General features: G+C 38.8%; 2 protein-coding genes across 21 annotated transcripts in view; one reads left to right on the forward strand and one right to left on the reverse strand.

The window, feature by feature from the left end:
- The window catches only part of LOC309623767 (uncharacterized protein), a 238,852-nt gene that overhangs the window by 100,953 nt on the left and 124,257 nt on the right, over nt 1–13,642 (forward strand). The gene's annotated exons all lie outside the window — the stretch shown is intronic.
- Nucleotides 1–13,642, reverse strand: part of LOC309623752 (ELKS/Rab6-interacting/CAST family member 1-like) — a 167,569-nt gene that overhangs the window by 68,752 nt on the left and 85,175 nt on the right. For all 10 annotated transcript variants that reach the window (XM_082380893.1, XM_082380891.1, XM_082380896.1 and 7 more), the window contains one exon: nt 8,238–8,405. In XM_082380893.1, the coding sequence (XP_082237019.1) occupies nt 8,238–8,405 (168 nt within the window). The remainder of the gene's footprint in view (nt 1–8,237; nt 8,406–13,642) is intronic.

Below are 13,642 nucleotides of genomic sequence, written 5' to 3' on the forward strand. Positions count from 1 at the left end.
GAACGGAGGGGAATACTCTCAAGAAAAGATATGCCAAAGAACTTTGACTCTGTTTGAAATTTTACTTCCCAAGTTGAGTAATTACCATTACTTATTATGTTATTCTCTATGCTTTTTGAATCTCACAAATAATTAAATTATAAAATGTAAAAAGATAATATAAATGCATGGTCAACAAGCAAGCACCCAGCGGACTTCCCTGGCTGTCCAGTGGTTAAGACTATACTTTCCAATGCAGGAGGTACAGGTTCAATCCCTGGTCAGGAAGCTAAAATCCCACATGCCTCGCAGCCAAAAAACCAAAACATCAAACAGAAGCAATACTGTAACAAATTCAATAAAGACTTTAAAAATGGTCCACATCCAAAAAAAAAAAAAATCTTAAATAAAAAGGTACACTTTAAAAAAAAACAAACAAGCAAGCAGCCAGGACCACTCTTGAAAAAGTATTCAAAGGAGTTCTTGGGGAACCAAGAATTAAATGAAATGTAAACCTTGGGAACAGGTAAGCCATGGTGCTACAAACAGTGGTAAACATTAAATTCACTTAAACACAGAAATAAAGGCTAAACAATATGAATCACGATTACAGAAAGGACTTTTTCCCCTTCGAAAAGCAACACAATGTAAATATGAAAAGCACTGTGGACTCAGCAAAAGACAACAAAGCTTACCAACAAAAACCAGGAAGGGGGATTCTAAACAAACTAAGTATTTTTCATAAAAAGCAGTCAAAGAAACAGAGGCAGATAAATGGAACAGACCAGAAACAGGCCCAGATTTAAACGACAATTTATTTTTGGCATTTCAAATCAGGAGGAAAAAGGTAGATTATTTAATAAATATTATAATGATGACTGGCCACATAGAAGAAGAAAAAGCTGAATCATTAAAGCCAATATATAAATTTTATAAAACAATTTTTAGGTATAAAGAAAAAAGAAACTTTAAATGTACCAGAAGAAAGCATGCGTGAATTACTTAATAACCGTGGTGGGCATAAGGAGTTTCTGAGCATGACTGAAAATTGAGAGGACACAGAGGAAAGGACAACTAAATTTGACACATAAATTCTAAAACAAATACCATAAAGGAAGTAAAAAAGAAAATGACAAACAAGAAAATATATTTGCAAAACATGAGGAAAGAGGCCAATTCACTTACTAGGGAACCCCTATAAATCAATAAGGGAAAAAATAAACCATCTAATAGAAAAATGTAGAAACGACATGAATATGTAGCTTCAAAACGAAGAAAACCCTATGAAAAAATGCTCAACATGCACTCAAATTTAAATAAATATTAAGCAAGAAAGCAGATATTTTTGGAACTTCCCTGGTGGCGCAGTGGTTAAGAATCCACCTGCCAATGCAGGGGACACGGGTTCGAGCCCTGTTCCGGGAAGATCCCACATGCCGCGGAGCAACTAAGCCTGTGTGCCACAACGACTGAGCCTGCGCTCTAGAGCCCGCAAGCCACAACTACTGAGCCTGTGCGCCTAGAGCCTGTGCTCCGCAACAAGAGAAGCCACTGCAATGAGAAGCCCGTGCACCGCAACGAAGAGTAGCCCCTGCTCGCTGCAACTAGAGAAAAACCACGCACAGCAACAAAGACCCAACGCAGCCATAAATAAATACATACATACATAAATAAATAAATGGCGCGGAGAGAGAGGAAGAAAGGGAGGGAGGGAAGGGGGAAGGAAGGAAGGAAGGAAGGAAGGAAGGAAGGAAGGAAGGAAGGAAGGAAGGAAGGAAGAAAGAAGGTATTTTTAAATTATCTACCAGGTCACTGGAAATTTTTAAAGGTTTGGCAACAAATGTCTGATGAAGCTGTGCAGAAACTCATCTTAATATATAAAGGCACAAGTTTTTTAGAGAACTGGGCATCCATCAATTTTTTTAGATGCATACAATATCAATTCATGAATGAGGTATGTTTATGTCATTAATTGTTATGCTACTATATCAAATATATAAACAAGAAAAAACCCTATAAATATCTACTTATACAGCTATAGGACATCAGTTAATTATGGTGCAAGTAAGACACCGAAAACCAAGCAGACATTAAAAACAATGACATAAAGCTACATATAAAAAGACACAAAAATACGTTTATTTTTAAACGAATAAAAAAGTATGATCCCACTTGTCTTTTTTTAAAAATGGTGTGTAACATACGTATGCCTATATATGCATAGATATTTTATAGAAGAGTATACAAATAATTATTAACAAGTTACATCTCTAAGGAGCTGCACTGAGAGGGTCAAAGGATGGGAAAAGATAAGTTCATTTCATATGTTTTTGTACTTTTGAATTTTTTTTTACCTTGAACATATATTACTTTCATAATTTAAAACTAGCTAATTTTTTAATCCACATTGTCATTTCTTAGTGTCTTTTCTTTACTTGAGGTATAACTGACATGTAACACTGTGTAGTTTCAGGTGTACAGCATAATGATTCAGTATTTGTTTATACTGCAAAATATCACCACAAGTAAGTCTAGTTAACATCTGTTACCATATATAGTTATGAAATTTCTTTTCCTGTGATGAGAACTTCGAAGATCTACTCTCTTAGCAACTTTCAAACATGCAGTACAGTACTGTTAACTATATTTAGTCACCATGCCATACGTAACATCACCAGGACTTAATTATTTTATAACTGCAAGTTTGCACCCTTTGACCCCCTTCTTAGTGCATTAAAATCTAGATTTTAAAACAGTTGAGTACATTTACTCAATATTTCAAATATTTCAAAACAAATATATTTCAAATATACTAGTGATTCTACATTCTGCATAAAAATTAGACAAAAAAAGTTTCAGAGGCTAAACTTTTACAATGATTTTACAACACTCTCCCCCAAAGTATACTTCAGAATTATTTTTTCTGTTAAAAAAATAATTGTGGGCACACTAGAAGTGAGTAGCAAAGTTACAGCAACAATCTACAGTGGGAATAACCCAGGGATTTACAGCAAGCCAAAACATTAATACACATTGACCAAGAAAAAAAAAGAATACTCAAGTGTATAACACGTTTTGCAAAGCTCATGTGTTTCAAAGTTCCCAATTAAAAAGCAATATAGGGACTTCCCCGGTGGTCCACTGGTTAAGAATCCGCCTTCCAGTGCAGGGGACATGGGTTCGATCCCTGGTCGGGGGAATAAGATCCCACATGCCACGGGGCAACTAAGCCCACGTGCCTCAACTAGAGAGCCCGTGTGCTGCAAACTACAGAGCCCATGCGCTCTGGAGCCCATGCGCCACAACTAGGGAGAGAAAACCCACGTGCCACAACTAGAGAGAAGCCCGCGCGCCGCAACGAAAACCTTGTGCGCCGCAACGAAAGATCCCATATGCTGCAACTAAGACCTGACGCAGTCAAAAACAAACGAACAAACAAAAAGCAATATAGGGGAAGTTTCTACAAGCTAAACATAGTCTAACCATATATCCAGCCATCATGCTCCTAGGTATTTACCCAAATGAGTTAAAAACTTGTGCCCACACAAAAACCTGTATGGGAATGTTTATAGCAGCTTTATTCATAATTGATAAAAATTGGAAGCAACCAAGATGTCCTTCTGCAGGTAATTACATAAACAAACTACAGTACATCAGACAGCAGAATATTATTCAGCGATAAAAAGAAGTGAGTTATTAAGCCATGAAATGAAATGGAGGAATTTTAAATGCATATAGTAAGTAAAAGAAATAAGTCCTGGAAAGGGTGCATACTGTATGATTCCAAATACATGACATTCTGGAAAAGGCAAAACTGTAAACAGTAAAAACATCCGTGGTAGTGAGCTGGGAGAGCGATGAATAGGTAGAACACAGATCTTTAGGCCAGTGAAGATACTCTGTATGACGCTGTAATGGTGGATTCATGTCATTATACATTCAGCAAAACCCACAGAACTGTACAAGACAAAGAGTGAAACCTACTGTAAGCTACAGGCTTTAGTTGATAATAATGTACCAATATCGGTTCATCAATTTTAACACATGTACCACACCAATGCAAGATGTTAATAACGGGAAACTGTGGGCAGGGAGTAAATGGGGAAATGCCCTAAAAATAAAGTCTGTTAATTTAACAACAACAACAAGAAAGCAATAGGGGGTATCTCAAAGGCATAGGGAAGGGAAGAGCCCAGCGGAAGGTGCTCGGCTGGGGGTTGTAGTTAAGGTGGGACAAAACCAGGTGACAAGCAAGGAGGAAGGGGGAAGGCCCGCACCACAGCAAACACAGCACTCCTGTGGCCAGGGAGGGGCTGCTGACCCCGTGCTCCTCTTGGGGAGCTCACAGCGAGCCATTTGTTTGTGTTCTCCGCACTCACGCATTCTCCAAGTCTTGGGAACTGGAACATTTCTCTCTCCCGGCTCAGAAATGATCAGTGGAAAAGGAACCAAAACAAGTACCTCATTATGTGTCAAGATTAATCTGGGAAAACTGTGGGCTGTTGACTGAACTGCTTCTCTTCATCGGCTGGTGCTCTAGCTTTAAAAGTTCCCAGGAGACAACCTGAAATCCAGAATCTTCTCAAAATAGAAAAGAGTGGGGGAAATTCTGAATACATCACCAAACAGTAAGAGCCTCAAGCCTTTGGAAAGAGCCCAAAGGCCAAAAGCAAGACCTGCAGAGCTCTGTCCACACTGGTGGGTAACCTGATGATTATCTAACAAATTCAGCATGTGTCTACCAGAGTTCCAGAAGAGTGAGAAACCTTGGGATTCGTCTGAGTTAGAACAATCTTTGATTACAGCTGAGTCACCTCTGTGTTCTTAATACAAGTAAGACCTGGGGTCTTTTCACTGTGTCTGTTCATGTGATAAGTGTCGCCCTCCAGTGTGAAATGGAAGGACGCCCTTGTTCTGTGGGGAAGACAACTGTGGAAGAAGGAGCTATGAGTACGGAGAGAGCCACCTAGAATGCCCCCTCCAAACCCGTCGGCAGAAGGCCTCTTCCTGGGGGCCTCTAACAGATCCTGAATGCTGCAGAAGCCCCAGAGGCTTGGGATCTGGGACCTTCCAGGAACTCAAGATCTCTCTTGCTGAGGTCCTTTCCATCATCACATGGACCACAGTCTTCACCAAAGCCTTTGTGCTTCTCACCGTCTTCCCTACCAGGAAGCTCCACACGCCAGCCAACTATCTCACTGGCTCCCTGGCCAAGACCAATCTCTTGGCTTTCATCTTGGTCATAGCCATCTGCATCACATATACCATCACCCACACCTGGAACTTTGGCCAAATCCTATGTGACATCTGGCTGTCTTCTGGAATCACGTGCTGTGTGCATCTCTGCATCACTGCTGTGGACGTGTACTGGCCATCACCAACATCCTGTAGTACAATAAATGCCAGATATGCGGCCTCCACAGTCACCACTGTCTGGGCCATTTCATCTCCATCCTGTCGCTCTTCTCCCAGATCTCCTACATGATCTACTCCACAGATGGTGCCTTCTACATCCTGTCCGTGCGGCTCATCACCTTTCACACGGCCTCCGGAAGCCACCATATCACCACAGCCCAGCTCATCAAAGTTCACTCTGCTCCCTCAACCCCCAGTCTCGCACTCAGCCAGCTCCCCTCTGTCAACCACCTGAAAATCAAGCTTGCTCATAGAATCCTGGAGCAAGGGGATGTTTGCACCTCAAGAAAGGAAAGCCATAATAAAAATAACTATAGCTCTCTTGAGAACCTTTAACTGCCTCTAAACTTACTGTGTTTTCTGGTTTATTTTATGCCGATCCAAAAATTAAAGCTATTTCTATTTTATCAGCAAACAATGGTCCAGGAAACACATCACGAACGTTGAGTCTAATGATGTTAGTACAGCAACTTCTACAACAAAATAAGTAGGCAGAAAGCACTGAAGGCTCTAAGCACTGAAAATGACAGGTATAGAGGCATTATCTTAAAAGAATAATAATCTAAACCAGTTTTGAAAGTAACTGTGCTACCTATTTGATAACTGTTTTAAGACAAATAAAAGTCTATAACATGACAAATTAGTGAGGCAGCTAGTGTACTAAAAAGAGCACAATTACCGGCCCTCTAAAGCCTACTCCACTGGCCCTCCACGGCGAAAGGCAAAGAGACTAGACAAAGCATAATACACGTCATATTTGTATGATGTCCTGTAGTGTCAAAAAGCTTGAACACATACTACTAATTCTCCCAACAGGAAAGTTGTTGTCATGGGAAAAGCTGCATTTTGGAATAAGACCAACCTTGTGACAAAACCTGAAGCTACCACTTTTTTAGCTAAACAAATTTGTACAAATTTGAACCTCTCTTATGATGTAATATGTCTCGGACTTTGTTGGTTTGGGGCTTGTTTTTGTTTTGGGGGCGGGAAAGGGGAGCATGGGAGAATGGATACCAAGGTATAGAAGTGTTTTATTAGTGAGTACTGAAATAACTTAATGGATTGGGACTAACATTTTTCTATTTCCTTTAAGAAATGGGAGAAGATAGTTCAGAGTATATTTTGTGAAAATTTTGTTTTAGCTGTACCTCTAAGCATGTATACTATACGTTGACACAGATGAATGTAACATATATTTCTTATGATGTGTCATGGCCTAAAAATTTAGCCACTGATTATAACAGAGCAATCAAGATCTAAAACCCACTACCAAAAAGTTGCAAGGATTAAACAACATTACAGATATAAAGTGGCTAACATAAGTGCTGCCACTCTATTTTTACAAACTATGATTATTCCAGGACAATGAGGCATTATTTCTAACTTCAAACCCCTGTTCACAGTTATTAAAAACTTTTTTTAATGTTTATCTAGTTAAAAATAAGACGTGCATTAGTTTGAAACAACCTCTGGGTTCTAACCAATGTACTTGTGACTTGGCAAAATCCACCAACATTACAAATGCATATCCTTTCACCCAGCAATTCTACTTTAAGTAATTTACCTAGAAATATACTTCACATATGAATAAACTAAATATGCACATTTTTAAAATGCAGCATCATTTTACATAACAGCAGAAACTTTATGCAGACTGTCCATCAGTGGAAACCTTGTAATAAACCGTAGCACATCCACACAGGTGCTGCTGGTAACAATGAAGAAGCCCCGGAAGAAGTTTCAAAATATATTAATGGGAAAAAAGGAAAGGGAAATAAAGGAATGGTAACATTTGTGTTTAGAGAAACATTTTTGCTTTATATGGATTATGCATAAAATGTTTATGGAAGAACACAGAAAGAGGTAAACAGAAAAAAAGAGAATACGTATTTGCCTGTGTATATGTAAACTGTGCCTGGAAGCGTATACAAGAAACGGGTAAGGGGAAGTGAGCAGTTGGGGGTAAGGTGAGAAGAACATATGTATAAAAATGTAAAGCAAAGTAGCATCCACTAACAAGATACTACAGTCACCCATCTAGAGTGATCAAATTTTTATGTTTACTCATTGAAAGCAAATGAAAACCAAATTAACAGAGGACAAATATTGAACATGGTCCTCTGTACACAAAAGAAAAGCTGAATTTGAGGTTTAGTGAAGAGAGTTTTATTCCTGGGCTATTGTTAGAGGTTAAAAATAAACTGGGACAATGTCAAATATTTCTGATCTATCCCCTCAGTGGAGAAGAACAATAAATACCAGTGTCTACTGTAACTATTATCTCAAAGGTACCCTTTAATTTAGCTAAAAGGGGGAGGGGAAGACAATTATTAGTACTTCCCTTATTTATTACAGTGTTAGCCTCTTTCCAGTTATGTTTAAGGTAAAATAGGAAAGAAAGTCTTCCTTTCCTTGACATATGTAGATTAGATGTCATTATAGTAGCATGTGTTTCTATTCAAAATTGCAGTCTTGCAAGAATCCCGGCCCACGTACTACACTAATTCATGGCCCTACAGTTGCCATACAAGACAGAAGATTAGGAGAGGTAGAAGAAGGCCAATGCAAATACTCTGGCAATTTACAAGGCACTTTTCAGAGACAGTAGCATGGAAAATACTACTGAAGATACCAAACAGTGTTTACTTCGCAAGTTTAAAAACTGAATATACAGAACAGTTTTCACAATCTACCTCCTGCAGCAATGGTTTCAATTACGACCTGCAAAAATATAAACAGAGGAATGAGAGAGAAACTCTGATAGCACTTAGGTACAACTCAGTGGTAGGAATGAGGACGTGGGTCTGATGCGGGACCCTGGGCTCAGAACACCTGCACCTCACCTTCTTCTGAAGGACATTAACTTTCCGCTCCTTCACATCCAGCATGTCCTTGAGGTCATGGATCTCTCCAGCTTGTGTCCCCTTCTCCTCAGCCATGTCCTGGATTTGTTTTGTCTTCTTATTCAGCATGGTTTCCTTCTCTTCCAAACGCAACCGCAGAGCATCCACCTAAGAATATAACATTTTTACAAATGATTAACTGAAAAGAAAGGAACGTAATTCCTTCCAAATAGATGTGTACAGTTGCCTAAATGATACTTTTAGAGTAAACTTTCATTAGAATCAAATAAAATACCACTCTAAATACAACTGTGACTATTTAGAAATGAAACCCTAAAATTTTGTGAGCACTTCCATGATAAAATAACATTTACATCTGTTAAGTTACGGTGTAATCAAAATAAACAGATCTGAATAAAGGGGACAAAATTGGAGAATTTATATAAAGGGGTTGAGTTGAGCTTTGCTACTTCTATAAAAGTGGTATAATCTATTATGTTTCTCAAATTTAGAATCATTTGGAGGATTTAAACAGAATGCCAGGCCAAGCCACCAGTTTCTAATTTGGCAGGGTTGGGGCTCAAGAATCAATATTTCTAACAAGTTCCCAAGTGATGCTACACTGCTTTAGAAAATCTAAAAGTAGAAAGGAAACCGTAAGCGTCACCAAACATGACACTTGCTGTATCAGAGAATACAATCTAGCTGCAGCTGACAATCCCATAATGCACTTAGAGATCTGTAAGGCAAAGCAAGGTCTACTTTCAGATCTCAAGACTAGTCAGCTAAAGCTTGGTATCCAGGTACCTTTATCACCAAAGTTTCATACCATCCATTAGATATAACTTTAAAATAATTAGAAATCTAATATAAGTACTTATGTTTTCTTCCAGTTTTGAGATACAACTGACATACGGCACTGTGTAAGTTGAAAGTGTACAGCATAATTATTTGACTTCCATGCGTCATGAAGTGATTATCACAGTAAGTTTTATGAACATCCATTGTCTCATACAGATACAAAATTAAAGAAATAGAAAACAACCTTTTCCTCATGACGAGAACTCTTAGGATTTTCTCCCTTAAGGACTTTCACATACAACACACAGCCGTGCTGATTATCTTTATCCTGTTGTGCACCGCACCCCAGTACTTATTTACCTGATATCTGGACGTTTGTACCTTTTGACTGTCTTCATCCAATCTCCCCTCCCCTGATTCCTCACCTCTGGTAACCACATATCTGGTCTCTTGTTCTGTTTGTTTTTCAAGTATAACTGACCTACAGCCCTATGTTACTTCCTGAAACACAGCAGTGTAAGTTGATTTTACTATACATTTCAAAAAGTCTATTACAATACGTCACCACACAATAATATTCCATAGTTACTGACTGTATTCCCCACACTGTACATTTCATCCCCTTGACTCATTTACTTTTGTAACTGGAAGTTTGTCCCTCTTAATCTCCCTCACCTACTTCTTTTCTCTCCCCATCCTCCTCTCCTCTGGCAACTACCTGTTTGTTCTCTATATCTATAATTCTGTTTCAGTTTTGCTATGTTTGTTCATTGGCTTTTTAAGATCCCACATAGACGCGAAATCACACAGTATTTGGCTTTCTCTGTCTGGCTTACTTCACTTATTAGCATAATGTCCTCAAGGCCCATCCATGTTGTCACAAACAGTAGGATTTCCTTCTTTCTCATGGCTGAATAATAATATACACATACAAAGACAACATCTTCTTTATCCATTCATCCACTGCTGGACACTTAGGTTGCTTCCATATCTTGGTTCATTAATGCTGTAATGAACATAGGGGTGTATGGATCTCTTATAATTAGTGTTTTTGTTTTCTTCAGATAAATACCCCAGAGTGAACTGCTGGATCATACAGCAGTTCTACTTTTAATTTTTTGAGGAATCTCCATACTGTTTTCCATAGTGGCTGCACCAACTTACATTCCTACCAACAGTGCACAAGGATTCCCTTTTCTCCACAGACCACAGACTCACCAGCACTTGTTATTTGCTGGCTTTTCGATAATAGCCACTCTTGACAGGTGTGAGGTGATATCTCATTGTAGTTTTGATTTGCATTTCCCTGATGATTAGTGATGTTGAGCATCTTTTCACGTGCCTGGTGGCCATCTGTATGTCTTCTTTGGAAAAATGTCTACTCAGATCCTCTGCCCATTTTTTAATCAAGTTTTTTTTTTTTTTTGATGTTGAATTGTATGAGTTCTTTGTATATTTTGGACCCCTTATTGAATATATTATCTGCAAATATCTTCTCTAATTCAGTAGGTGGTCTTTTTGTTTTGTTAATAGTTTCCTTTGCTGTGCAAAAACTATGTAGTTTGATGTGGTCCCACTTGTTTAGTTTTGCCTGTTTCCCTTGCCTGAGGAGACATATCCAAAAAAAATTACTAAGACCGATATTGAAGAGGGTACTGCCTATGTTTTCTTCTAGAAGTTTTATGGTTTCAGGTCTCACATTTAAGTCTTGAATCCATTTTGGTTCTTTGGTTATTTTCTTAAATTAACTAATTTATTTTTGACTGTGTTGGGTCTTTGTTGCTGCACGCGGGCTTTCTCTAGTTGCGGCGAGCGGGGTCTACTCTTTGTTGTGGTGCGCGGGCTTCTCATTGTGGCAGCTTCTCTTGTTGTGGAGCACGCGCTCTAGGCACACGGGCTTCAGCAGTTGTGGCACGCGGGCTCTAGAGCGCAGGCTCAGTAGTTGTGGCACACAGGCTTAGTTGCTCCGTGGCATGTGGATCTTCCTGGACCAGGGCTCAAACCTGTGTCCCCTGCATTGGCAGGAGGATTCTTAACCACTGTGCCACTAAGGACGTCCTTTTAATCCATTTTGAACTTGTTTTTGTGCATGGTGTGAGAGAGCAGTCCAGTTTCATTATTTTTCATGTAGCTGCCCAGTTTTCCCAACACCGTTTGTTGAAGAAGCTGTCTTTCCCCCACTGTATATTCTTGGCCCTTTGTCATAGATTAATTGCCCATATAAATGTGGATGCATTTCTGGGCTCTCTATTATGTGCCATTGATCCATGTATCCATTTTTGTGCCAGTACCACACTGTTTTGAATACTGTAGCTTTATAATATAGTTTGAAATCAGGGAGCATGATACCTCCAGCTTTGTTCTTCTTTCTCAAGACTGTTTTGGCTATTTAGGGTCTTTTGTGTTTCCATACAAACTTTAGAATTATTCTAGTTCTATGAAGAATGCCATTGGCATTTTGTACTTATTTTAAAATCTATTCACAGCAAATTTCATTAAACATACTCACACACCAAATTCTTTTGTTTCTTTGCTTTCCCACTAAGGATTTATAATTCAGCAAATAGTTACACATTTGATTACAGAAAAACAGGGAGGTGGGTTTCTTTCTGTTCAACAAAAATATAACATGAGTCACACATGCAAGCCACTTCTGAAATTTTTAATTTTCTAGCAGCCACATTAAAAAGTGATAAAGGAACAGGTAAAATTAATTTTAATAATATATTTTATTTAATCTAATATATATACACATTATTGTCATTTCAAACCTGTAGTCTATATTAAAAAACTATTAACAAGCTATTTTACGTTTCTGTTTTGTACTAAGTCTTCAAAGCCCAATGCATATTGTAATTGACACGTATGTCACATCTCAATTTGGACTTGCCATGTTTCAAGTGCTCAATAGCCACATGTGGCTGGTGGCTACACACTGACAGTGCACATCTAAGATAACAAGTATGTTTCTACAGAACATCTTTAATCTTGAACTTGTCCTATATTATTTTCCCTGTCTGAATGTAGAATAACCCACAAAGAAAAAATAGGTCGGACTTCCCTGGTGGCGCAGTGGTTAAGAATCCGCCTGCCAATGCAGGGGACACGGGTTCGAGCCCTGGTCCAGGAAATTCCCACATGCCGCGGAGCAACTAAGCCCGTGCACCACAACTACTGAGCCTGCGCTCTAGAGCCCGCAAGCCACAGCTACTGAGCCCGTGTGCCACAACTACTGAAGCCTGTGTGCCTAGAGCCCGTGCTCTGCAACGAGAAGCCACTGCAATGAGAAACCTAATTTTTTTTAAAAATAGGTAATATGGGTAATGACTCACAGAGAGAATACCAAAACATCAGGAAATATTATTATTACCTTATATCACAACTATATTATTACATCAATAACATATTGAAACTATATTATATCAAAACAATAAGGTATCTGAGAACCAGTACTGTATGTTTAGTGGCACTTACTGCTCAATAAGTATTGTGGAAAATTTCCTAGGAGACCAGTCTCATTTGAGACTGATATAGATAAGCCATCATGTACTTACAAATTATGTTGGACCACGCTGGAGAGGAAAAACATGGAAATAAACAACATTCCACTCTGCTAAACTCTATTTCTCTCAACCACTTCAATGCCACCAGTCTCACCAAGCCAGAAATAGGGGAAGCCGTCTTTTCAGGTCCCATTTATAATTCGTCAGCACAAGTTCCACTGCCCCCTCAATAAACACTCTTGCACCTGGAATTTTCCTCTATTCTACTTTAATTAATGATACAGGGTAAACCTTATTACATTCTGGAAAGGTCCACCTAAGAACTTTCAAACTCTGAAAATCTTATTTCTGAAACATGGTTCTTTCCTTTCTTCTACGCCTACTAAATCTACTCTTTGTCCATAGTATAACCTCTGACCTATCATCCCTAACTTTTTGTTATTCACCTCCATTCTGGTTTTATTTGTTTTTCTCCCAGCCTGAGCAATCATTTCAAATACAGCCTCACATCATCTTTTTTTTTCCAGTCATGTTTATTTTTACAAACCTTTACTTCTGCATTAAACAGTTTTCTCCATTCTACCCTCAGACTTCTGAACCTTCCTGCACATGGTCATGTATATGCTTGCCAAGCACATACACAGTATATCAAAAGTCCTCAGAATTCTATTCTCAAGCATCGTATTTTCTTCCCTTGTATTTTCCCTGTGGAAAATTTCAATTTTCCATGGTAACCGGCAAAACCGGTACTTTGAGAAGAAAGCAGACCCAAGATCTCAAAGCTAAAACTAAGTGATGGAGCATGGATTTAAGATTAAATGGTCTGTCTTCAGATCCTAAGCTCTTAACCACTAATTCTGTAAGATTTCATATATGTAAAATTCTAGAAAATGCAAACTAATTACAGTAACAGAAAGCAGACCGAGGGTTGCCTGGATATGATGGAGGAAGTGGGGAGGAGAGAAGAGTATCAGGGAGAGGCAGAAGAAAGGGGTTACAAAGAGGTACAAGAAAACCTTGGGGACAGGTGTTCTTTATCTTGACCGTGCCATTGGTTTCAGAGGTGTATGTGCCGAAACTTACCAAACTGTACATTTTGAA

The sequence above is a fragment of the Balaenoptera borealis genome, assembly GCF_965194805.1.
Source record: "Balaenoptera borealis genome assembly, chromosome: 2".
Lineage (NCBI taxonomy): Eukaryota > Metazoa > Chordata > Mammalia > Artiodactyla > Balaenopteridae > Balaenoptera > Balaenoptera borealis.